At 40.0% G+C, this 26,709-nt stretch overlaps 1 protein-coding gene across 1 annotated transcript in view; it reads left to right on the top strand.

Annotated features, from left to right (window-relative positions):
* The first annotated feature begins 7,336 nt into the window (after nt 1–7,336).
* Nucleotides 7,337–26,709, top strand: part of fmn2b (formin 2b) — a 42,373-nt gene continuing 23,000 nt past the window's right edge. Inside the window, 7 exon segments of the mRNA XM_042082578.1 lie at nt 7,337–7,467; nt 14,434–16,375; nt 16,907–17,073; nt 23,308–23,361; nt 23,649–23,796; nt 23,969–23,980; nt 24,499–24,560. Of these exon segments, the coding sequence (XP_041938512.1) occupies nt 7,384–7,467; nt 14,434–16,375; nt 16,907–17,073; nt 23,308–23,361; nt 23,649–23,796; nt 23,969–23,980; nt 24,499–24,560 (2,469 nt within the window). The 5' untranslated portion in view covers nt 7,337–7,383.

Genomic DNA, 26,709 nt, shown 5'->3' with positions numbered 1-26,709 from the left:
CTGCTCATTGACAAATACCGTTCAGCACAATGATTCATGCCCAATTAATTTCCCCTGTTAAAGTGTTCACCTTTGTTATAGGCCTATATTTGGTTTCGTGATGTACGCCTATGATAAACACCATATGGCCAAATATGTGACTCAGCTAATGTTATAGGCTATACAATTTCCCCTCTTACAGACAAGCTGGTGTAGCTTATTAGACTAGGCTATTAAAATGCACCGACGGTAGCCTTATGGCTATGTGTAAAGTAAGATATCGCATGATTTCATGCACGTAAGTTCATGCATCTGTCAAGTTCGCACAGGGCCTCGCACCCCCTTGCGACGGCCCTGCAGCTCCTCCTAAGACAGCGAGGAAAAAGTTAAAATACGAGATAAACCCGGGAAAAGTTGACAGGTTTGTTTTGGTCCCGGTGATTTTTGTGAAATTGTGCAAACGACAGCCTTTTCAAGGCATTTCAAGGAAGGAGTCTTAGCATGCAAGCTCCCAAATTGACCCAGTAGCCTACAGAAGGCATCAATAGCCTACATTGTTGGGACTGGGGAGGGTCATGCGTTTTTTCACAATCACTTTGGAGGGTCATAGAAAAATTTCTTGCTGGTGAGGGAGGGTCTTTTTGACTAACGCTCCCAAAACTCCTCCGGTAGCCCCTGAACAGTCCCTAATTGATTATAGCCTGTAGGCCTACACCAGCAATTGTTGAACATTTACCTGTACAGGACATTGACAGTAACCCAGCCTAACAAGCAGATGTTGCAAAAGACATCAAAAGACGCAATTAATCAGAAATAAATAATGTAATCTGCATCGCTTTATTTAACAAACTGCAAGCAACAAGAGGGTTGAGTTCGCTGTGAGGCCAAACCCAAGAGCAGAGCCTATCTGTTAAGGCACTCGATAGGCTATAACGAGCTGTGTGCGCCTGGAAAGACAATAGAAGATGCTTTCTGAATAGTACAGCGAAGACGGCTCTGGTCATCCCATACCCTCCCCCCACTTCCTGTAGCCTACCATTATGACTTGTTGCCGTTTTGGGACATAAGCTTTTTCACGTTAAGCCCCCCTCCCCCACCCCCTTCTTTCACAAGCAGTGGGGGAGCGCGGGGCACAAAGTAACACTTTTTGGTAGACAAAGGAGGGTTCTCCGCGCTTCTGTCGTTTGGCCACAATCCGGTGCAACCAGGCCAGGACAGATATTTTAGAGCAGGGGTGTCAAACTCATTTTCATAGAGGGCCACATCATTGAATTTATAGGTTACTGAGGGCCACATAATCGGCGAACATGTGCATGGTGCAACCATGAAATCGGTATTGCAGTAGGCTATGGCTTATTCAAAATTGGTGTGAAATAATAGTCCTAACCACTTTAAAACAGTGTGGCTGAAATAAAAAAAACAAAAAGCCTACAACAGTAACATTTTCAAATGCAACTTCTAGGCCTACAGTATTAGTTAACAACTGATCAATATGCATTCATGGACTGACATTGATAAGAATAAACTGCAGTCAATAATGTGCAACAATGTCCATAACACATATTACCACTAAAATTAACTGTGGCTAAGAAAGGTACTGTGTGTGTGTGTGTGTGTGTGTGTGTGTGTGTGAGAGAGAGAGCGCTATGGTACGTACACCCACCCACCCCCACCCCCGCAAAAACAAATTTACGCGTGTACAATATTTGTCCGTTTCCCGGTTTTAGGTCCGTGCATTGCAAAAAAAGTAGCCTACATAGCATAACAATATCCACATGCAATAATACAACAACAACGTCTACGATTACCTATTCATTTGGACAAATTGATACAGCCCTATAGCTAAAGTTACCTTTAGTTTTGTTCTAGCGTACCGTGACGTCTGGCTTTAAACAGCTGTAATCTAACGTTCTGACAAGCACACCAACTGCCTACCTTGTTCTTGCCCATCTGGAATAACTCCTCTAGCTTTGCTGCCTCCATCCTTTCTGTTTTCGTTGTTTAAACTTGTGATATCCATAACTAGTGAATTAGCCCAACATCGTGTGCTGATAACCATATATAGATAGCCGAGTAAAAGAAAACAACAAGTAGCCTAGTTGTGCCTGCGTGCGTATTCTGTCTCCTGCTCAAACAAAATGTGTTCGCGTTAATTTTGATAACGTTCACTAACTTTACGCGATAGAAAATTGTAAATAGCCTGATGGCATGCAGCTAATGGGATACTGTGCATAGTTGGGAAGGTATGGTGAGCCAATTTGTTGTGATACACATTACACACACACAAGGGAAGTTTTCTCTCGTTGTTGAGGGACTGACGTGCGGGCCGTTCAAAATCATCGCCCGCATATGGCCGTACATGGCCCGCGGGCCGTATGTTTGACACCCCTGTTTTAGAGAGGAGAGACGCCGGTGCAGCTCAGATGTCTTCTTAATTTTCTTTATTCTTTAGTAAAAGGTGCAGAACATTATTAAACTTTGACTAACGTTTCGATGTGTCGATGTTTTTGACTAACGAACATCGAAACGTTAGTCAAAGTTTAATAATGTTCTCCACCTTTTACTAAAGAATAAAGAAAATTAAGACGACGTCTGAGCTGCACCGGCGTCTCTCCTTCTCTCTAACACTTTTTGGCTTTGGCTAAATATTTCTAAAATCATTTGAGTTTCACTAGTCACATGTTTTAACAAGCAACACTTGTTATTGAACTAATAACAGATGTGTGTCGAAAATTGACTTTATTTTCCATAGCCTACGGAGAAATAACATATGCAGAGTCTAACCAAGGTCAAATTGCCAAACAAGCCCTCAAACCTGAAAACACATGAGGCAAAAGTGCAAAACATCACAAAACTAACTAAACTAAGGGCTAGTCCACACGTACGAAACCGATCTTTTTTTCCTCCGTCTTCCCTGAAACCGCATCAAGAATATTTGCGTCCAAACGGATCCATCTCAACACGACTCAACACGTTACTTCATACCCCAGGCCTATAGGTGGCACTGTTTCTATACAGAAATTGACCAAAGTTTGTGTGCTTTACAAACAGACAGAATAGGCTATGACAAAATGGCTAGTGCAAGGAAACCAGAATTGTTTGTGTGGACTGATGGTGAACCGTCAACTGTCAACTGTAGTCAACTGTACAACTAATAAACTTTATTTTACGGTTTGTGAAGGGTGCAGTCCCGTCCTTTATTTGGCTAACGCAGGTAGGCCTACTAATCACCTTTACTTTCTTTGGTTGTAGGATAGTCCGTGATTCACATTAGTTTTGGCTATCACCGCAATTAGGCTACTAAACGCAAGGCTTACCCAAGTTCTAGGGTATTCTGTCGCCACATTTATAATATTGCTATAAAACCTTCGTTAGTAACAGTCAATACGTTTGCCTGCATCAAATCAAATCGCGCATTTGCATTCAGTGTGCTACCAGCTTAACGTGAGTTCTAAGCGTCTTTGTATGCTTATATCTGATTTCACTCGACTGTGAATGCATGTATATATGTTGTAAGACATGTAAAATAAATGAATGACACTGGCACTACGCACAAATTAATGTAGCCTAAACTTACACCGCACTTTCCTAATAACTTAAGTTCTCTCGCGTCACTGACAGTAGCTAGAATGCATTAAAAAAACACCGGGGAAAAACAGTGTTCAGTCCACCAAGTCATAAGCTATCGGCGCTGCGCAGCACCAGTTGTGATATTTATCTTACGGAGTGTAATCGTAGGTAATGTCATGTATGAAAACTAGTATTGTTAGGCAATACTATAAGTGCAAGTCCAGGGCAGCTGAGGTGTGGCGATGACATCATCGATACGCAAGCAGGATGTGCGGTTTCGCTGTCTAAACTAATTCAAACGGGCTACGGTTTCAGATTTCTCCACTCTGGGACCAGGTTTCAGAAAAGTGCTGTTTTGGGCAGTGCGTTTACAGGATTCGTTTGGACGCTCGGCCAAGACGAAGCAAAACCTCTGCGTTTAACCTAAAAAGCGTCTCCGTGTGGACGGGCCCTCAGAAAAGTGCGGTTTTGGGCAGTGCGTTTACAGGATTCGTTTGGACGCTCGGCCAAGACGAAGCAAAACCTCTGCGTTTAACCTAAAAAGCGTCTCCGTGTGGACGGGCCCTCAGAAAAGTGCGGTTTTGGGCAGTGCGTTTACAGGATTCGTTTGGACGCTCGGCCAAGACGAAGCAAAACCTCTGCGTTTAACCTAAAAAGCGTCTCCGTGTGGACGGGCCCTAACACGCGCATATTTTTGTATTGCAATCATTGTAGCCTACAGTTGTAACAGTGCGTAACAGTCGTTTTATGCGCTCATTATAAAGAACGTTTAACGTGTCCTAAAAACAGCTATCAATTAATCACCAAACGTCTTATAAACAAGTATTGCCAGAAGCAACACCTTGCAAAAAATGATAACAATAGGCCTAGGCCTTTAGATGGCTCTGCTCCTGCCTAGATTCGAACTCAGAACTGTCTGAAAGTTGCAGACCTGTTCTGGAAATACGTGCATTAACCCACTCGACCGTCAGACAACGCTGTCTGCTTCGAGTAGGCCTATTGGGTAGGACTGTAGCCTACTGGTTGCTGTGGCAGTCTTGAGTGACTGAATTCGTTTTCCTTTGTCATATGAATGCTGTCATTTTGTTAACATTACTGTTAAGGAGATGCTGTAGGCAAAGGCTATATTTCAACCTCGTTAGTATAGTAAAAAAAAAATCAGAACTATTCACAAGGTTTCTGGGCAGCATATTTATGTTCTGTTAGCAAGCGAACTTCTCATGACTACCGACAAAGTAGCCTACTGCCAGCTGACGAAGCACTCATTTTAAAACATTACTGAGAGACAGGCACTGTACAATCAAGAAATCTTGCCACTGAATCCAAAACTATGTTTAACATTATGTACAAAGCGTAGGCTACAGTGGACTAGCATGTTGCAGGGGCTGCTAAAAACACAGAGAAACGCGCTGAAAACTCGGCCAATCACAGCCCTTGCTGTCGAATGCGCCGTCTGGTTCGACCGTGGAACGCCACAGCGGACTATGCTGCCCCCAAGCGGCTGCAGTTGTACTTACATTTCACCCAGCTGCGTGAATCACCTTGATCGTGAATGAAGTGTCAATTTTTAACTGGGACCCACTGTAACAATGAAGTAAAGTTGTCCTTTGTGGAATGAATCACGGCTATTTCTGTAAAACAGCAAGAGTAGGCGTGGTAGACCAACTGAATGCAAATTTACGTATGCACCCACGTGTCACGGCTCCCACACACAGCTGCGTGCATCGCGTTGCTGGAGACGCATCCATAGACAGTAAAAGAAATGGACAAACAGACTCCGTCGTTTTCAATGGGAGGGCACTGAGTCAAATAGAACGATTTTTCAGTTGGTCCCCCCAGTACTGCGCAGACTCACACTTAACTTCGTGACGTTAGCCATCGAACTGAATCTTGTAACTCATATGATAGATACATGTACACAGAAATTCTTCTCACACTTCCTTCGCCTTCAAAGTCATCAAAGTTAAACATTTATTTATGTATTATTATTAATATCATCCTCACCAAGTCATGTTAATGTTGAAGCTACCATACATGATCATCTTCAAAAACAGTCAACGGTCGTGTATGCTAGGTTTTGCTTATGAGTTACCGTCATAGACAGTAAGGTGGACTGAACTTCTTATCCAAACAATACGGTTATCTCCCTACGGCGCGAAAGAGAGATTACGTCAAAGCTAGCTTCCCTCCAACCGAACAAGCTAACCATTCTTCTTACGGGTAACCAACGTTACGGACGAGGTAGTGGAGTCTGTTTTGCCTTTATAGTGTTTATGTGGATTACACAGAAGCTACAATATCGGCACAGGATATATGTTATATGAAGTTATGGTATTTCAAAAAAATCCTAGAATGAATGGACTTCTATGGGAGTTAGCAGAGAGGTGGTCCCTCCAGCCTACGTCGATTCTTCTACTTCCGGGAATTCGCCTGCCCCCTTGGACGCATCCCATTCACTTTAAATGGGCTCACGTGATCCGTTGCCGAACTGAATTGTGGGTCCGTCGCGTCGCGTTTCTCCCGCTGCTCGCGTTGAGGAGTTCAGCTGTTGCTGCACCGACAGAAGGCACCGGCCAATCAAGCCAATCTACGGACGGCACCAACCAATCACATTACGGTTTTACTTCAAGTCATTTGCATAGCTACCGTCGGGAACACCCACTGGAATGCGTTGACGGAACGCAGCTGTGTGTGGGAGCCGTGAGTGCTTCGATCCTTTCCTCGGCACGCAACGTCATTAAGAAAGCGCTTGCCACTGCAAATATGCACATAGTATGATATACCTTAATATTATAGTTGAAAATACCTTCGAAAACTTGCCCCTCCACTTCCAATCAACTACAGTAGGCTATTCATCAAACGTCTATCAATAAAATAAGCAAACAATGAGTACCTAGGCCTATGTTAATAATTATAAGGCTATCACAATTAAAATAATAACCATATGGTAGTAGGCAGACTATCTGTTTTGTTTTGCGAATTTAGCAAATAGTTTATAAATGGAATAAAGCTCCTTAAAAATTAGCACAGAGGTCTGATGTGAATGACAGCTAGCTGAACCAATAAGACGACGATAATTACTATTAGAATTAACTTAGCTTGGCTGTTAGCCTGGTCGGGACCAGGCTAGGTGCAGAGAATAAATCCCCATGGTAATTTATTTGCCATCTCTTTTGTGAAACCAAGTCAAGTCTAAATTCATCCAGGATAACCTAAAAATCCCAGCTTAATCCCTTATCTAGGTTTTGTGAAATACCCCTCCGGACTAGTATGATGCTCCTGCACGCACGGACAATTCAACGCAGGTTGGTATTTATAAGCAGCCGCCTGCGTAAAATTGTGCGCCGCACGCGCACGGTTTTATAAATCAGAATATTTTCGTGCATAGCCTACGCAGATTGCAAGGGGCGTAGGCTACACAATGTTTTAGGATGGAATCTACGCTCAGTTTGGATATAGGCTACCATCAGTGGGTGCTGACTAAAATCCATTAGTGAAGCAATTTATACATATTAGCTCTTTTTGAATGTAGCCTAGGCCAACTTGAATAAAGGAAGAATAAGCAATATAATAATACGCAATTTAGCCGTCTCCCTGACATAAACAACTTCAATTAGCCAAGTTAGGATTTTTTACCTTTACCTCCTATTTGTTGTTGTATATTGTTTAAGTAGGTAGAGCCTTTGTGTCATGGCCCATGACCTCATATGATCACATTTTTCAATAAAAATACATAAATAAATATGAATTAATATTTCTTTAAAGTGATTAAAATGGCTGACCTTGTGGTGAGAAAAGATTTAACACCGACATCTTAAGTCATGTGGATGTGGCATGGTTGCATTCCCTCTTACACGAATGGGGGCACGGCTTCCCGGGGGAAATCAGACCATGGAAGAAAAATGGAGTCAGCAATCTGTGAGTAGGCCTATCGTCCATACCATTCAGCCCCAGTTATTAGAGACCCCGTAGCCCAGGCCTACTCTAAATCAATTAAAAAAAATGTTGCTGCTTTCGGCCACAGACTAGCCTGGTTTTAAAGTAACAATGACTTGGAATGCTGTGTCTACTAAAAACTTTAGTCACCGAGAGAAAACAAATTCAAGCAGCAAAATCACTGTCGCGTATTTCATATAATAGCCTATAGCCATTGGTATCATGCAACTCACATTCGACATTCTGAATATCCAAGGTTTGTAGGCCTACCATGTTTCCTGGCGATGTAAATTTGCCAACGCTAGCAGGCAACTTTCATACTATGAACTGGTCAGTTAGGTCGGAGTTGTAACTGCGTCTTCCTTTCAACTTAACCTAGGCTATCTGGGCACAATGGCACACCTAATCGTCAGAGTAGGATATGCAACTATTTGGTTAACTTCAAGTGAGAAGGATGAGACTGTTGGTGGTAGCCTATCTTCTTGGTGACGTTTGATAGCGAAAAAGAAGGGATCATCCAGTGTTCAGCCAGTCAGGCCTTGGCTGCTCAGGTGAGCAACTTATTTTGTGGCCATCATGAGTAAAGATCAGAGGCTTTACTTTTAGGTTAGCCTACATCAGGGGTGTCAAACTCCTATTAGGTAGTGGGCCAGTTTGTTGGAATGAGACCCTGTGGGGGGCCGTCATGGTCATTATAATTTTTCTGCATGTGTATCAGAGTATCATTTGATGATTTTATGAGCAAACAAGTACAAATAATGTACTGCTGTCATATACTGGTATGGCTCTTTCTCTCTTGAAATGTCCTACTTCCATGTTCATTTTTCCACTTCTTCCTTCCTTCCTGAGGATGGGTAGTGCTAGGTTTAATCAGTTTATCCATTATCATAGAGATATATACACATTGTTGAAGACAACTGGATGTGAATATCTTTTTTTCTAATTTTCCCTTCCTACCTAAAACATCTGGGGGGCCGTATGAAACCTGCTGGCGGGCCTGATCTGACCCCCGGTCCTTATGTTTGACACCCCTGGCCTACATTATGCGGAAAACTTAGGCTGCAACACTTTTTCAGTGTACCCATGTCAAACATGAACTGATAGGTGAATGTCAATAAAACTTGTAACGTTAGTTGCCAGAGATTACGGAGCCTAAGGCTGTATGATGTCAAAATGTATTGATAGTTAAAAATCACAAACAAGTCATTAGTCAAGTCAGTTAATTAGGGCGTTATCGAAAAATATCAGACAGATATCAGAATGTTGTGAAGGAACATTCAAGTGAATGGAGCATTCTGCAGCATTATGAAGAGCCATGTAATGGGAATTTATGCCACAGAACTAACCTGGGGGGTATTTAGTCTAGTTGCATCCCCCATAGGGCCAATAATAAACCCAGAAATGTTGAGTACCCTAAGGTTTTATGGCAGAAATGTCATCTATAGGCCTAGTGGATGGAATTCAACTTGGTTACTAAAAGTTGCACTTTGGGAAATTTGCATAATTAGCATGACATAATTAAGGCGAGACACTACAGGTGAATAGGGTAAAAATGTTAAATTATAGCTATCACCATGAAACTTCCTCAGTTGAGTAAAATGTATTTCATCGCATATTTTTTCTATTTTAATGTTTAAATATGCAAATGAGGCCCTCATTAAATATGCGCTCATTTGCTAACAAACAAAATCAGATTGTGTGATAAAGCCTCAAAATGATTTTCCAAGGGAAAACACGTATACTTGGGGGTCTGAGTTGGTGAAAACCTTTAAGGAATCAGGGGCCGTATTCACAAAGAATTTTAAGGCTAAAAGTAGCTCCTAAGTGGCGAATTTAGGAGCAACTCCTAAAAATAATGGGCGTGTCACTCCTAACTTTAGGACTCCTATTTTTTTTCACTAAAAGTAATTCACGAAGTATTTTAGACCTAAAAGTAGCACCTAAGTCTGGGACAGCTTAAAAGAATTCAAGAGGACTCCTAACTCACTAAGACCTATTCACAAACAGCTTTTTGTGGCATTTCACGTTGCAATGTTTTGAAATGGGTATGCGGCAACAGGAGCTTCCAATCACGAGGGAACAATTTTGCTTTGTAGCCTAGGCATAAAAGGGATGCTATAACGCCACCAACAACCACCAAAACTACTCATTGTTAACATGTAAATTAAATGTAATGTTTCATTGTGACTCAAATTAAAAATGTTCTCCTCTTTGCAAACGTAGGCATATGGTGGCAGATTAATTTAATAATGTTGCAAAGATACTGCATCAATCCGTAGACCTATGTTTCATTAGGCTACTAGGCTGTTTGTTTTGCCTTACTCTTTATTCATTTAGGCTAGGCCTTTTTATTCAGTTATTCATCATCTTCCGTCCTTCGCACTACTTGTGTAGCGCACGCATTCTCAGACCTGTCACCTGTCACTCATCATCGTAAGGGAGGTGTTTGGAATCATTCCCGCGTTACAATCATCAGCCAATCAAGGTGGTCACTTCAGTCAAGCTCGTGCATGAGTAATGACGTCATCCATAGCAACGAAGACTCACTCTTAGTTTAGGAGTTGTCATTTTTCCTTACTAAGAGTAGGTCTGAAAGGCTTTGTGAATAACTTTTAAGAGAAAACTCCTAGCTAAAATCTTTTAGTGCGATTTAGGAGTACTCCTAGTGGTAAGATAAAAGGCTTTGTGAATACGGCCCCTGGTCAGGAGGCAGTGTTGACCTATTACACCATTCCAGCCTTCATTGTGCCCATATGAAGAAAATGATTGATTTTAAGTGGTTAGACTATAAGGCAGGTTAAGGCAGGTGTTGCAGTGAAATGCCCAACAAGCTCTTTAATTTGCACCTTTTGCACCTTCACCATGACACTCACTCTCTTGAGCACCTCACCATGCACACAGAACTACATGCCCCATCACTACAAGCGTTTCATGCTTGATCACCCTCAAGCACACTGGATTTTTTTACATTTCATTTATATAGTATATTTAGTATTTAGTTTTGTTAGTTTTTCTTATCTCCTACTGTCTCTATTGTACAGTGGAGTTTGGTTATATGTTTATACTTATACTTATATTTACCATTTCTGCTGTAAGTGCATGTTGTGTCTGTATGCTACTGAGACCCCCTGAATTTCCCATCTATCTATCTATCTATCTATCTATCTATCTATCTATCTATCTATCTAATTAATTAAGCATAGGTAGGTGTATACAGGCAGGCACCCTGCCATACTTTGTAATGGCTCAAACTGGCCCTGAGAAGTGGGAGTCCTGCGTATTATGCTTCATGGGGTATGTAGAGACAGGAACTGTAACCACGGACGGATTAAAGAATTGAGTATCCATTGCAAAATAACTATATACAGCATGCTAACACACAGAAACGGACAAGAACTATATACAACAACTACAGTTAAGAACAAAATTATTAATCCCCTGGCAAATATTGATGTAATGTTGATTTTCTCTTGACCAATATGTTTGTTCTGACTGAAAATGACATTGCCAGATGCCAAAAGGTTGAGTTTAACATGTGTGATTATTCAAAATCCCCATGTTATCTTCCCATAGGAAAAATCGCAAGTACCCGGATCTCGTTATATGGGCAAAGATAGTCAAGTTTAGTCATAGTCAAGTTTATTTATATAGCACAATTTAAAACAACCTGTGGTTGACCAAAGTGCTCAAATAAATAAATAAATAGATAATATAAGACAAAATAAATAAAGACACAAAAAAGCACAACAGGAAAATAAAACTATTCAAAATATTAATTACATTCCACACTTAATTTAAAAGCCATTGACAGCATATGTTCTTTTAACTTGGCTTTAAAAGCACCAATAGTTGGTGTGGATCTAATGTGAAAACTTGGGCCCAGCTACTGAAAAAGCACGATCACCTTTATTTTTTAGATGACTCTGAGGTACTGAGAGCAGTAGTTTATCTGAGGACCTCAGAGTTCTGGGAGGGCAGTGAAAGTGTACAAGCTCACGTGTATTGGGGAGCTAGTCCATTTAAAGCTTTAAAGACAAAAAGAAGAATTGTGTAATCTACTCTAATTTTCACTGGTAACCATTGCAGGGATTTCAAAACTGGAGAAATATGTTGTCTTTTTAGACTTGGTGAGCAGCCTTGCAGCTGCATTTTGCACCATCTGAAGTTTGGATAGAGTGGACTGAGTGACATCAAAATAAAGAGAGTTACAGTAGTCCAGGCGGGATGAAATAAAGGCATTAATCAATATCTCAGAGTCTTTGAAAGAAAACATAGTTTTGGCTTTACTTACGATTCTAAGGTGGTAAAAAGACGACTTGACAACAGCATTAATCATAGGTAGGTGTTTACAAGATGACAGCTTTTTTGTAGGCAAACTTCATAGGTCTGTACGAATAGGATTGAATCCGATTGATCAGGTGGGTATGAGCTGAAATTCAAAATCAATTAATTTCCTACCCCCAATCAATATATTTAAATAACTAAGCTAAGAAAGGTTTCGCCGATTAAAATCACTGTGGTGTTGAGGTTTTACATTTTTTTGAGAAGGTATTGAAAAAGGTATTATAAGGTATTGAATTTCACTTCAGGATTTCTGTATACCCTGAATGTTAAATATATACACTGCATATCTATATTATTCTTACTACAGTACTATTATAATGTTACTGCTACTACACTGCACATATCTGTACATGTTGTTCATACATTGTTCATACTCCAGTACATAAACATATTTATTCTGCTCTTATAAGGTTACTGCCAATACACTGCACGTATTTATATTTAATTTATATTACTGTAAACCACCTTCTGTAAACCAACTGTATACTACTGTCTACATTGCCCTCTATATTTTGTCCTGTCTCGTCACCACCTGTCACCATACTTTGTATATCACATTGCACTTTTCTGCTTTTTTGCATTTCTGGTTGGACGCAAACTGCATTTCGTTGTCTATGTGCTTGTACCGAAGTCCTTTTAGGGAAGTCCCTCCACTTGGCGGCCATATTGCAACGCTTTTTGGGCACTCATCGGACATCCTATTCGGCAGAAATGCGTGTGCGCAAGGCTTCACAACACCAATCTTGCTCCAGCAGCGAGTTCACAACACATGATTGGCACGATGTCTTCACAACACACCATATGATTGGCCCAATGTATTCACATCACACCACATGATTGGCTCAATGTATTCACATGTCGACGTTTTGCCGAGGAAGGGGTGGGATATGCGTAGACAACGGCCATATTGGCGTTACAAACTAGCCCCATGCATTTCTATGGAGGATTTTTTGAGTGCTGTGTCTCTGCTTGTACTCAATGACAATAAAGTGCGCAATGACAATAAAGTTGAATCTAATCTCTGTCTATGTAGGCTACTCTCGTTTTAAGTGGCATATGCACACCAGCCATGTTGCTGCATCTGCATAGCCTAATATCCATATAACATGTCCCGAACTTCCCGATCACAAGTCCGCCTCTGAATATGCGTGATCACTTTCAAACTCGAAGGAAATTATGGTCAGGGCAGTCTACCTACCAATAAAGTCGAAACTTTGACTTTTGAACTCATAATTACGACTTTATTTCTCATAATTATGACTAAATCTCATAATCACAGCTTAAAATCTCATAGTTATGACATGTCGTAATTATGACTTTATCTCATAATTATGATTTTTTTTTATCTCATAATTATGACTTTGAATCTCATAATGATGACTTCAGAACTCATAATAATTATGACTTTAAATCTCATAATTTTGAGTTTTAACCTCACAAATATGAAATAGTTTGTAGTTTGAAAATGGGCTTCCATACGTTACTAACCTACCAGTCCTTCTTTTCGCCTGCATGGATGTGCGATTGAGTGCGCATCTAAATTTAACATGCAACAACCTATGATTTCTAAGAGGCCTAGACAGGTTCATTTCTGACATTAGGCTACTACTAGACTGACTATGAATGTATTATTTATGTTGTAAGACATGTAAAAAAGAAATGAATGACACTGGCACTACGCACAAATTCATCATTTCAAAACTGAAAGGGCACTACAGTAGGTTTTATTTTGCCATCACTGCGAGAGAAGAGGCTGACAATATGGAAAAGTTCCCTTTGAGTCATATCGGCTCCATATCGGTTTCCTTAGCCTGTGCTACCCTACACTTTTCCACCAAGTTTTGTGAGAATTGTAGGTCTGTCGGTAGCTTTTGCGATATTGTTGATAGACATACTGCACTGCAGTTTGGTGCAGTAAATGGAAGCTTTTGATAGTGTATGCCACTAATGAAAAATGTGAAACCACCAGGACAAACCATTCAGGGGTGTACTCTCTCTGGAACCATCACTAGGCTACTAATTTGTGCGTTATTTATGTATGATTACGTTTACCAATTACCATTTCAGATGGCGGTGCTTATTGGTTTTCTGTAGTATAGCATTTTTTCTTTATTTATATATTTTTTTATCACCCCCCACCCCCATTGTATATGGTAATTACGGCGTCGGAGCCTATAAACCATCAAGAAAAACATCTATTTGAGACGGGAAGGGAACATGCAGAGTAAGCCTAGTCCATCCCAGATATTATGGGAATTCGATTGAAACAGCAGTGATCTCACAAGCCTATGTTATGTTTTTTGTTGTTAAAAGGTTTATGAAATTAATGATAATAAATATAGTAATACATTTATTTGTGTATTAAGTTTGATATTTTGGCGTTTAATTAATTGCCTTTTAGAGTATTGCTAAGAGTAAGACAGAGAAGCCTGACCTAAAAGCCTGTCTACATTGTCTACACTTCACAAGATGTGCCCACGAGGGACTAATGCATATGAAATAATTATGAATGATTTTTGTGATGTTTGTAGGCTACCATATCTCTTTTATATTACGTCAGTTTAGTGCCAGTATAACCACCAACACCATTGTCTCTTGCTGCAGGAGGAGGAGGGGCATGAGTACGTATCCTTTGCATCAGCATCCTCCCTTCCTCTGCTGACATCATCAGGGGAGAGTGAGCCTCCCTCACCCAGCCACTCGGTAGCAGCAGCAACAGCAGCCGCATCTTTTTCACTGGAACGACACACGCAGAAAAGCCTGTGTCAGTGGCTCAGCCATGGCTTGATCCCAGGGGGAGTACACTTTATGAAAACCATGGGAAACCAGGACGGCAAGTTAAAGAGAGCAGCCACCACAGGGGATGGAAATGATGGGACTGTGGACAATGGAGGCCTGTGTGATGCAGAGGGCAGCACAAAGAAAGGATTTCATGGGAAGAAGAATCATGGTAAGCACAGTAAAGGAGGAGAAACAGGCAAAAGGAAGGCCAAGTCAGAGTCAAAATCATCTGTGTTTTCAAACATACGCAAACGCAAGAACCTTAAAAAGGGCCTTTCTGCAAGCTCCAAAGAGGATATATTGGATTCACAGGATGAGTTGGACAGTGTTCAGTCACTGCGCAACAAAACCCCCAAGCTCAGCCTCTCAGGCGATGAGCTAGGACACTCTGATGCCGATGCTGAGCCACCCTGCCCGCCACCTAAGGAGAGCCAGTCAACAGTCCCTCCTGAAAAGGGGGAACAACAAAGAGGCAGCTCAGGGTCTGACACGGACATCTACAGTTTTCACTCTGCGACGGAGCAGGATGATTTACTCGCAGATATCGAGCAGGCTATTAGGCTCCAGCAGGGGGTCATTATTCCCAGCACTGAGGATATGCGGAGATGGACTAATGCCGTGGAGCTTAAAAAGACCACTGCCACCAAGACTGCTGCATCCCCCACCTCTGAAACAGAGCCTCCCCTGTTACATGAGGCTGAAAATGGGCTCTTGGCTGAGGTGGATATGCCTTCCCTGGTCATAGCAGAGAAGCAGCAGGAGGAGGGGGAGAGGTGTGTAACCTCTACGGCTGCTGTGAATGGAGAGCTAAGCAGTTCTGAGGCCTTTTGTGTTGTTCAGTCTGCACCGGTGGCAGCTGCTATACTCCCTCAAGGGACAAAAGAGGGAGAGGGCCTGTGTAGTGAGGATGTGACTGCTTCGCTACCACCCCCCACCACTACAAGCAACGTAGACAGGGGAGATGACAGCTTGGTTGCTAAGACAACCAGCATTAACAGCTTTCCTGACCTCACTGCCTCATTTGAGAGTGCAGTCGAGGCTATTGAGGAAGTTGAGGAGGAAAAGGAGCTTGATAACAGCCCAACCCTTACACCTCAACACTCTGAAGAGAACTCTGTCTGCACAATAAGTAGTCAGAGCCATAAGGACACCATCTTGGATGTGGAAAATATTTATGTAGGAAGTAGCATGGCTATCTCTGATCCAGAGGAACATGATGCAAATATTTTGGATACAGACTGTATTACTGTGGAGGAGAGACAGAGATTTGAGTCCCCAGCATTCAAGAGGCGGAAAAGCATAGTTTCAGATTCCCTGCGGTCTCAGGAGAGTCCTCTGGCTAGTCAGGTGCCCAAGTCCACACTGACAACACCTAATGTCTCCAGCCCACAGGTGAAACCTTATCCTCCTATCCATCCATACTACATTAGGACAACCACACGCCAGCTCAGTGGTTCAACCAGCGGTTCTCCTGCTCCTTCACCATCACACAGTCCCTTATTTTCTAGGCGTCACCAAGAGGACAGGCCAGGAGAGAAGTGGCATAGGAAACGGAAACGTTCTCACAGTATAACTGGTCCTATTAGCCGCTCTGCTGACTGGACTGAAGAACTGCAAAACCGTCCCTTGACTCCAAAGGCTGGGTCTGCTGACTATTTGGAATATAGAGGTTTGGAAGAGCGTTTGCATGGTGGCAGCCAGCCTTTGTCTACAGCTCGCCGATCCTCATGTGGTCAGACTTGCACCTTTCAAGATGTCTTCTCAGGTGAGCAGAGGTCATTTTATCAGCTTGAATTGTAGGTGTGGAAAAGAAATGTCACTCTGGATTGGTTTAAAAGATATTTGTCTTTGTGTAGGTTAGCAAGGACATGTGGTGCTTTGAGAGTGGTTCTAAATCATTGGGTAGAATATGAAATTAAAAAAAGCATAAAACCAACTGTTAAACCAACTGGCACTATATAAATGAATGAAGTTGAATGAATAAACAGTAGACATTCAAACCTTTTCAATCTTCTTTTTCTTCTTCAAAACTCTTCTTCAGTGATGCATATATGTAAGCAAACATGGTTTAATGGTTTGAAATCACTTGTAATAGTGTTTTTTATACACATGCATATGCTTACTTTTAATCAGTTTTTTTTTAAAAGTAGTCATTCCCTAATCTCTATTATTTGCCAGAAGCTTCCAAAGAGACAGGTAGCCCATTTGATTAATCCTTTTCCATTTTAACACAGTTAATTTGTTTTGTAATGATTTTGTTCATGTGTAATCGGCGCCATTTATTGAATTTTTCCAGGTCGTACTTTATTGGAAAAGTTCTTCCAGCAGCAGGAGGATGCTCAGCCAGAGGAAGCAGAAAAGTTGTGCTCCCGTATCCTTGCCATGGGCCTTCTCTTACCCTTTGGCGATTGTTTCCGCGAACAGTATAGCAGCAGCACCTCTCAGATCACTCCAAAGTTCAATGTGAGTCCTTCTTGTTGTCACCTTTTTAGGTTTACAAGTCCTACTTATATTATGTCATGCAGGCATTTAGTATCCCTCTTGAGAGAAGAATGTATGTGAGAAGAATTTAATAATATCATATAGTTTGAGGTGCAGTTTGTTGATATTTCAGTTGAACAGCTAATTACACCCCTCCCCACTGAGTATCTGAAATAATATTTTGATTAGATATGATCGGATAAAGCTCGATCTGAGCTAGGGATGCACCAATACTGATATCGATATTGGTCCGATAGTAACACTAATAACTGTATTGGGCATTGTTGACAGTGGGGCCAATCTATTAAACTCAATTTAATGTTATTATATATATTTTGCATCTACGTGCATGTAACATCATGTGTCATTTAATGTGCCAGTAGACCAGTTTATTTTGCTAGAAGGAGATCTATAATAGCATACAGAGAACTCAAAACATTTCCTGCTTTCTACACCAACAAGTTGTCTGGCTACTTGGTATTAAACATTATTTTGAAAATGACAATGTATTGGATTAGCAGGTTACCACAAGGTACCTATATTAAACATAGAAAGTTTACACATTGTTTTGACAAGATCACTAAATCTCATGATAATACTATCAATTAACCCCTGACAAATACATTTGTCTTGGTTGTAGTGGAGTGTCCATGTTTAGCCCCATAATGGTGCGAATACAAAATTCAAATAAGAGAAAAGTGTATTAAGTCTGGAAATATTAAAGTTAATAAAAAAAATATAAAAGTTAAAATTAAAAAATGTTGCCACATGTTACTACAGTTAAATCTAGAGTCAGCAATTGCGCAGGAACTCACTTTATTTATGTTTATGTATATATTTAAATTTATTAGCTGATGCTTTTGTCCTAAACAACACACAATGGCTCTGTACGAAACAATAAAAACTGCTGCCTTTTAAGATATCTAACTGGGGAGCGAGGCAGCAAGTGCGGTTTGAAAAATTAAAAAAAAGATATCTTAGAATTACCCAAATAACAGTCATTTTTGAAGGCAGCATTGATGCATCCTCCATGCTCCCTACTATCCATAATTCCATAAGCAGCAACGTCTGAATCAGCTGTGAAAAGTAAACAAAGATGGCGGATGACACTGGTAATGGCTGCTGAATCTGTTGAAATGTGATTTGTTTGACATTATTTTGCTTAGATTTGTCAAGACCTAGCCAGAAATAAATACTGTACTATCTGATTATACCATTGACAGCCTCTGGTCTTATATATGTGCCGTATGTTAAAAAAAAAATTCTACTGTTAGCATACTAGCTTCCATAAGCTAGTTTAGTTTAACGTACCAGCTTTTGCTAACATTATACCGTAGTGTTAGATAGATAGATAGATACTTTATTGATCCCCGAGGGGAAATTCAGGGGGTCTCAGTAGCATACAGACATCACACACAACATGCACTTACAGCAGAAATGGTAAATATAAGTATAACCAAACTCCTCTGTACAATAGAGACAGTAGGAGATAAGAAAAACTAAATAATAAATATACTATATAAATAAATGTAAAAAATCCAGTGTGCTTGAGGGTGATCAAGCATGAAACGCTTGTAGTGATGGGGCCTGTAGTTCTGTGTGCATGGTGAGGTGCTCAAGAGAGTGAGTGTCATGGTGAAGGTGCAAAAAGTAGTCCAACAGTAGTCCTTTAGTTATGTGTGCATGGTAAGGTGCTCAAGAGAGTGAGTGTCATGGTGACCAAAGATTCTAGAGTGCTACACTCATTCTTAAAAGATGCATTCAATCCGAAGTCATGTCTAGTGAGACAGCTCTCTATTTAGGCAGGGAGGCAGTGAGTCCCTCCCTTCCGTTCCGAACAAAACTCACCAGCAAGGTAGCTCACCCCTCCCTTCAGTATTCCCAGACAAACTCCATGCATAGTTTTGTTTTTGTTTGGGGGACAGGCTGCCCCCACTTTCTTTGTTTCCTGTTTTCAGAGCCTGGGCTGCCTACACAGACCGTTTTTTTTTTTACAGTGTAGCCTACTCTACAGAATGGGCAGCTAGTGGTCGTGAGGAGATGATTGCTGAATGTGACAAAAATGTTATGGGCTTGAAATCGCGTACAATCGCTGACTGCACATGTAAGGCAATAATTATAAAGTTCCAATCAACTGGAACTGTGACAAATTTGTCTGGACAAGCACCTAATCACAGTGAGGATGATGGTAAGAGAAACAAAAAAGGATCACTGTTGGAAAGTAGAAGTAGGGGTTCACCAAAGGGGTATACTACAAAGCAAGCTTACTGATGTATCTAGGGAACTTGGTGAGTAACTGCTGATCTCTAAAAGAACACTGCGCCGAGCTTCTCAAAAGGGGCATATTCTTGAGATCTGCAGTTACACCTGAGGTTACCTGGATAAGCCAGTAACCTTGCTTCATATTAGTAGTATAGCCCCAAATTCTCCATGCAAACAGCAAAGCTGCTGGATCCTTATTGTTTTTGTAAGGATTATTAGAGGCCCAAGCACAGCAGCTGCTGAAACCCTATTTTTCATTGTTCAGATTTTTCATATTCTTCTTCTCTGGTAAAAGTGGTTGGGCAGCAAAAACCTAGAAACTTAAAATTAGCAGGCAGGCTGGAAATGTAACTACTCAGATACAAAACTATGGGGTACTGCACCCTTAGGCAGGGCCGGTATCAAATTAAATTTTTTGCACATATCTAAACAACGGCTTGGCCTAGAAACAATATTCTTTCACCGCTGTAATCTTGTGTCCTACTCTAAAAATGTAGTTTTTCCACAATATTCAAAAATTCTAACGTGAAGGGAAAACAAATTCCTCCTAGGCTGTTCAGTGGATTCCCCACAAAACCTTTACAAATACAGTCTGCAGTACTGACAAAATTGACTTTTTTGGATTTCTGTTTCAAATTTCCACATAACAACAGATGTCTAGGAAGTGGTCCATTATCACTTCATGATTTATATTTTGGCTTGTAATGGTCTCCGTTTTACCAAATGTAATTTTATATCCATGGTGCAGGGGGTTAGCCACTCATCATCCCATGTTTAGAGGTCTCCTGTCGAACCCTGGTCTAGGCTTGGCATTCTGAATGATGGTTGAAAGGACAGTCATACCATCGGGTATACATACGGGTCTACTTTAAATTATGCAAAGAAGTCCATTCTTAAAGTGAAACACAGCATACAGTGCTGTGGAAAAGTATATGCCCCCTTCCCGATTTCTTGTTTTTTTTGGATTTTTGGCTCATTCAAATGTTTCAGATCATCCAACTAATTTTAATATAAGAAGAAAGAAAAAGACCAAGAAAACAAAATGCAGCTTTTAAATGATCATTTCATTTATTAAAGGTTAAAGGAACCATATGTAAGATTGTGGCCAAAACTGGTACTGCAATCACTTTCAAATGACTGTAGAGCGGTGTAGCAAAGCAGCCCCAGACCATCACACTACCACCACTGCGTTTGACTGTTGGTATAATGTTTTTGTTGTGGAATGCTGTGTTAGATTTATGCCAAATGTAACGAGACCCATGTCTTCCAAAAGGTTCCATTTCTGACTCATCAGTCCACAGAATATTATCCCAAATATATCATCAAGATGTAATTTACAAGCCTTTATTTTCTTGCGTTCTTTTTGGTCAGCAGTGGTTTTCGCCTTTTGCCCAGTCTTTCTTATTGTGGAATCATGAACACTGACCTTAACTGGGGCAAGTGAGGCCTGCAGTTCTTTTAAATGTTATTCTAGGTTCTTTTGTGACCTGGATGAGTCGTTGATGCGCTCTTGAAGAAATTTTGGTAGATCGGCCACACAATCTTGATGTTAAGATTGAACAGGGCTGGCAGTAATCATGCCTGGGTGTGTCTGGTGAAGTTGAATCCAATTATCAATTAAATTTAGTTAGTTGGTTAATTTAATAACTAAGGGGGCAATTACTTTTTTACATAGGGCCAGGTAGGGTTGGATAGCTTTTTTCCTTCAAGAAAGGAAATCATCATTTAAAAACTGCATTTTGTGTTTACTCGGTTACTTCGGGTTATTTTTGTCAAAAATTAAAATTAGTTTGATTATCAGAAATATTTTAGTGTGACAAAATATGCAAGAAATCGGGAAGGGAGCAATACACATACAGCACTGTATGTCAGCTGCTTTTACTAGGATGGAACAAGAATAATACACAGTCAAAGAAACAGCAAACTAGTTACACAAGACTATAAACACAAGTTTAAAATAATCAACCTTAATATTTTCTTTATAAGAATGGAAAGAGCAGTTGAGAAACATAATAAAAATAATTAATGTGTACATTTTCACTCAAAGTATAATAGTTTGCCCTATTAAGAGTTCATGTGCCATCAAAATAGTTATTTTAAAGGGATATTCCACCGTTTGGGGAATTACTCATTTTCCACCTCCCCTTGAGTTAAACAATTGTTTTTTACCTTTCTCCAGTTCATCCAGCCGTTCTGAGTCTGGCGATACCACTTTTAGCTCCAGCCTAGCATACAGTAGATGATTGAATCGGATTAGACCATTAGCATCTCGTCTGCTAGCATCACGTTTAAAAATGACTAAGACTTCCAGTAATTTTTCTATTTAAAACTTGTCTCCTCTCGAGAACAACGGAAAATGAAACGTGGCGATTTTCTAAGCTGATTTGACATGGAACTATACTCTCATTCCAGCGTGATAATCAAGGAACACCATGGGCGCAGCAGCACAATGATATCATGCAGCATCTGAAAATAGTCCCCGTTGGCTAACTTTCAGCAACAAGGTTGAGCTGCAGCAGACAAATTGGTTAGTGATTGGATTATTACGACTGAATGAGAGTATAGTTCCATGTCAAATCGGCCTAGAAAATAGCCACGTTTCATTTTTTGTTGGTCTTATTACACTTTCTAACTCGAGGGGAGACAAGTTTTAAATAGAAAAATTACCAGAAATCGTAGTCACTTTTAAACGTGATGCTAGCAGGCGAGATGCTAATGGTCTAATCCGATTCAATGATCTATGCTAGGTTGGAGCTAAAAGTGGCATCGCTAGACTCAGAGAACAGCTGGATGAACTGAGGAAAGGTAAAAATCAATTGTTTAACTCAAGGGGCTCAGTGTTGTTTTCTGTGCCATTGGAAATACATTGGGAACGCACATGTTTGTTTATGCAGTTGTAAGAGTGTATATTGTATAGAATGTTTTATCATCACACATAGTACTATGTACCAAATATGAAAGAAATCGCGCATAAGGGGTCACCGATAATAAGCACATTCAATGTTTTAGCTCAGATCAACTGCATGCAAACCTATTTCCTCAGATTCTACATAAATTGCCAAATCAATTACACCTACAACTGTCAAATTGTAATATTCCGTAACTGCCACTTCCAAATCATTGTGATTGCTGCTGGGTTGTTGCAACTGCTGCCATGTTGCTTGGACCCCGTTAACTTCTCACATAATTGTAATGACCTCACCATACCTCTATGGGGTACTACAATAAGCACATATACGTTTTGGCTCATATTTCAGGCCGCCAATGGGTTTTACCTCTGATTCCTTGGAAGCCCTAATCCAAGGCACCATACTCCATCCTTTTCTGTATGCCAAATTGTCCCACTATTTTTGAAAAACTGACAGTGAAAGTAAAACGAACTAGTCTTAAGGTTGTCCAGTCAGTTCTCACGGAATTTGGTACACACCATCTAAAGACACTGGCAGCCAAATTGGCTTTTTTGGATTTTGATTTGTTGCTCCGTTTCAAAGTTAAGCATCAATAAAATTTCAGGTCAATCAGGATGTGGCCCATTATGCTTTTTTTTGCCTATATCTTCTCCTGTAAAGGACCAATTTTTACCAAACTTGACACACACGATAAGCAGAATATTCTCTGTGCAATTCAACAAATTGCAGTGTTCTGTAACCACACTTCACACACACCCACGTCGGTGCAAAACTACTTAAACCCCTTCAATCCCCACCTGGCTAGATTTATTTCCATTATCTTACAAAGCATGATTGTCTTTAAACAGTTTTATTCAAATGCTGTATATTCTTAAATTTGGCGTAAATGGTGACCTCTCCCTTTAAAACACCAACTTTATTACTCTCTCAGAATGACAGCATGACATGCAAAACTTTTTTTTTTCTTGCAATAATATGGCACGTTGTAGAAGCTAGTCAACTAAAACATGTTAGATCCAACTCTTCTCTTTTACCATCCCCTCAGGACATGTCTGAAGTTGGAAAATATAAAAAAAATTCTACTGAGGGAGTCAAAATGGTAATTTTGGTTTCACTTCATATGACCCTAATGGAAGGACAACCCAATTTTTATGATTGTGGCAATTGTATGTCACCCTGTATATAGCTTAAAAACATTAGATCTAACTTTTATGTTTATGCAATAACCAATCTTTTTGTTAATTATGAAGTGTCCTACATAGAGTTCTTATTCACTCTTTATGTAATACAATATGATGTTGCACTGGTTCAATGCTAGACAATGCTGCTACAATTGCTACAAATGCTACAATTATCACTGCTTTTGATACTTACCTTTTTCCCTAGCAAGACCAGCTGTACACCTGGGCTGCTATTAGCCAGCCGCCCCACTCTTTGGAGGGATTCGAGGGCCGTCTCCCTGGACACCTTAAAACCCTTTGGCCTCCAGGCCGAATGGAAGCAGAAAAGCCAGGACTGAAGTACACAGAGGCAGGTGTGACAAAAACCTTGAACATACAGATGTTGTGGGATTTTTTTTTGTCCCTCTTATGAATTCACTTTAATTTAATGCTTCATAAACTGCCTTCTTAAAGTGCCTGATTATTTTCCTCCTGATGTTTATAAACTGGGTATTTCTCCTTTTATACATGCTCTTATACTTGTAGAAGATAGTGAAGGTGAGTATTTTTAATTTTGTATGACCCACTGTGATCTGTTTTATTTTTGCATACAGACATAATGCTGCTTGGCAACTTATAATACTAATAATGAAGAAATGTCTCTTTTATACATTTCTATATGATGACACAGTTTCTGGCATTTCTGATGCTTGCATGTTGAGAGATTTCAGGGAGTGTTTGTGGCTGATATCTCAGACATCAAGAATATTTAATTTATTTAATTATGTGCAGTATACATATTTTCACTGCATGTGGAACTAGGGAAGCCAGAGATTTTTTGTCATTTCATGTCACTCTCAATGACTCATTACTCTCTACTGGTCTATAATCAGTGCAAATCAAAAGGATTCCCTAATATCTTAGTATTTATCATTGTCATTATACCTGGTGGTATTGTAGTTTGAAGCTCCATTGCTGTATTTACTTCACTATTGTAAGATGAAGCTATGTGGTAGAAATGCTGTACATGATGGCCTCTGATGATCTCGTTTAAGTGTGGATTTTGTGTGTCATAGAACACCAGGGGGGCCTTCTTGTTCTGAAACAACAGCAGCAGCAGGATATACAGGAACTGCAGGTACTGCACATTGTACTCTATTAAAGAAGTAAACTTGTATCAGATAGCTACGTGTTGATGACTTGAAATTACTCATATCTAGTGATATTACATAACGATAGCATATTGTGTGATAAAATGTCCTGTAGAGGGCAATATATTAGTATTTGGCATACCAGTTTATGCCAGTTATGCTGCAGCAGCATTTTGAATTATTGAATAATTCATTTATAATTTCAAGATAATAGTTAATCATATGATTATTTATAATAATTTAATAATTTCAAGAACATAATGTTCATTGTACATGTTCACACATGGATACCACAGATTCCATACATAATGGATTCCAATTGATGTCACTATATTAATGATTCATTATTCCCATCAGAGTGAATATCCGCTCATATCCAGCATTTTCCCTGAATGTATTCATGTTTTTAGACCAGGCTGTGGCGTCACTAGACCCTTTTTACTTGAACTGCTGTGCCCCAGTAAAACCTCAAGTCTAGGATCAACTAAATTGCATGCGGAGTACTCATCACACAGATATCATACAGCACATCATGTGAATGAGCGGAATCTAAGCTTTCCAATGATATTAGCACCGTTGCTGTGATAAATAGTTTACGAGTAAATTAACATTGCATGAAATTTAATCACATTTGCATTCTGCACACAGATCTGCACGCCCATTACTCTAGGTGAAATATCTCACAAACTCTTTACTCAAACTGTGCATAGCAATAACCAGCAGATCTTACCGAATATGAGGATATAAAGCACACATCTGTACAATAAGCAGTTTCCAAGTCCAATCTGGTTTTGAAATTGCAACAAATTTCTACATGGTCTCTCTAAATTCTCATGTAAACTATTTATGTCAGTACAAACATTTTTGTAAGTTGCTTAGCCAGAGTATCCCACCATCATGGTTCTTATATTGCCAGATTCCAGACAATCCCACTTACACAGATGAATATATATTTCTTCTGGCATGCTTCCTAGTGACATTAATGCAAAAATATGAAGGAAAAAATCAAGACATTAAGACAAATATGTTTTTCTTGATATAAAGGCTGACATAAGAAATATATGAAAATATTATCACATCATACTTTCCTAGATATGGGTAGCCCAGACTGTCCTGAAAAGGGAAGATATAGCATGTATAGATGGTCAATTCAATGACCAAGTTAACCAGTTTATCTTCGATTAACTAGATGAACAACACGGGTGACCACTACTGCATAATTTCATGGAATGCCGGCATGTACACTATTCAGCAAATATGCTTTGTGGTTGTGAATTTATTGCAGTATCATCATAACTATTCCACCTGTGTGTGTATGGTTAAAATTCTGTGCAAAATAGTTTAGGTGTGTGGTGACATTTAGTTTCTTTAACCTTTTATACCTAACTATTTCCAGCACCCTTATGTTCACAAAAACGTTTGAGGAGATAGTTCTCTGTGAATGCTTGAGGCAAGCAGAAAGCTACAGTATATGTTCGTGAATGTCAACCTATGTTTACAAATCTGAATACAGCTTCGGTCTAGTCATGTGCATGAGTGCTTGATGTAACTTTTCAGTGGGGTATATAGATGCATACAAGAATTCAGGAGTCTTATCTGAACCTGTAAGGTGGGTATCACACTGCAGGGGAGCTGTTGCTACAGCCTGCATTATGCTAGGGTTGAACTTGGTTCAACTTTTTGAAAGTAATGATATAGGGCTGGGCGATAAACCGAATATACTCGATATATTGCAGTTTGCTGTATGTGAGATACATTGAAGTGTATATCGCAAATATCGAGTATTTCACCACAGTCATTTTTTAAGTGGCAAAACTTTTCGTGTTTCGTGTCCCTATCTCTCTTAACATCTCCCCCTCCTTCTCAGTAACAACGTGAACAACGCACATCACACACTCGCCAACCAATCCTGAATAATCTATTCAGATGAGGGTGTGACATCTAGGTGTAGACGAGAAGAAGTGACTTTCAGTTAAACAGTGGCGGTAGCATTATTATTAAGTGTAGTGTTGTTCAACAATGGAAGCAGTTCTGATTTGGTTACACGAAACAAAATTTCGTCCATCTGACTCAAAACGAAAATGCAACCGTGTCGTATCAACCAACAACCGAACGACTCATAGACTGTATATACAG

Source organism: Alosa sapidissima, chromosome 24 (genome assembly GCF_018492685.1).
Source record: "Alosa sapidissima isolate fAloSap1 chromosome 24, fAloSap1.pri, whole genome shotgun sequence".
NCBI classification, from domain to species: domain Eukaryota; kingdom Metazoa; phylum Chordata; class Actinopteri; order Clupeiformes; family Clupeidae; genus Alosa; species Alosa sapidissima.
The sequence above is the reverse complement of the archived record's forward strand: the minus strand, read 5'-3'. Positions and strand labels throughout refer to the sequence as shown.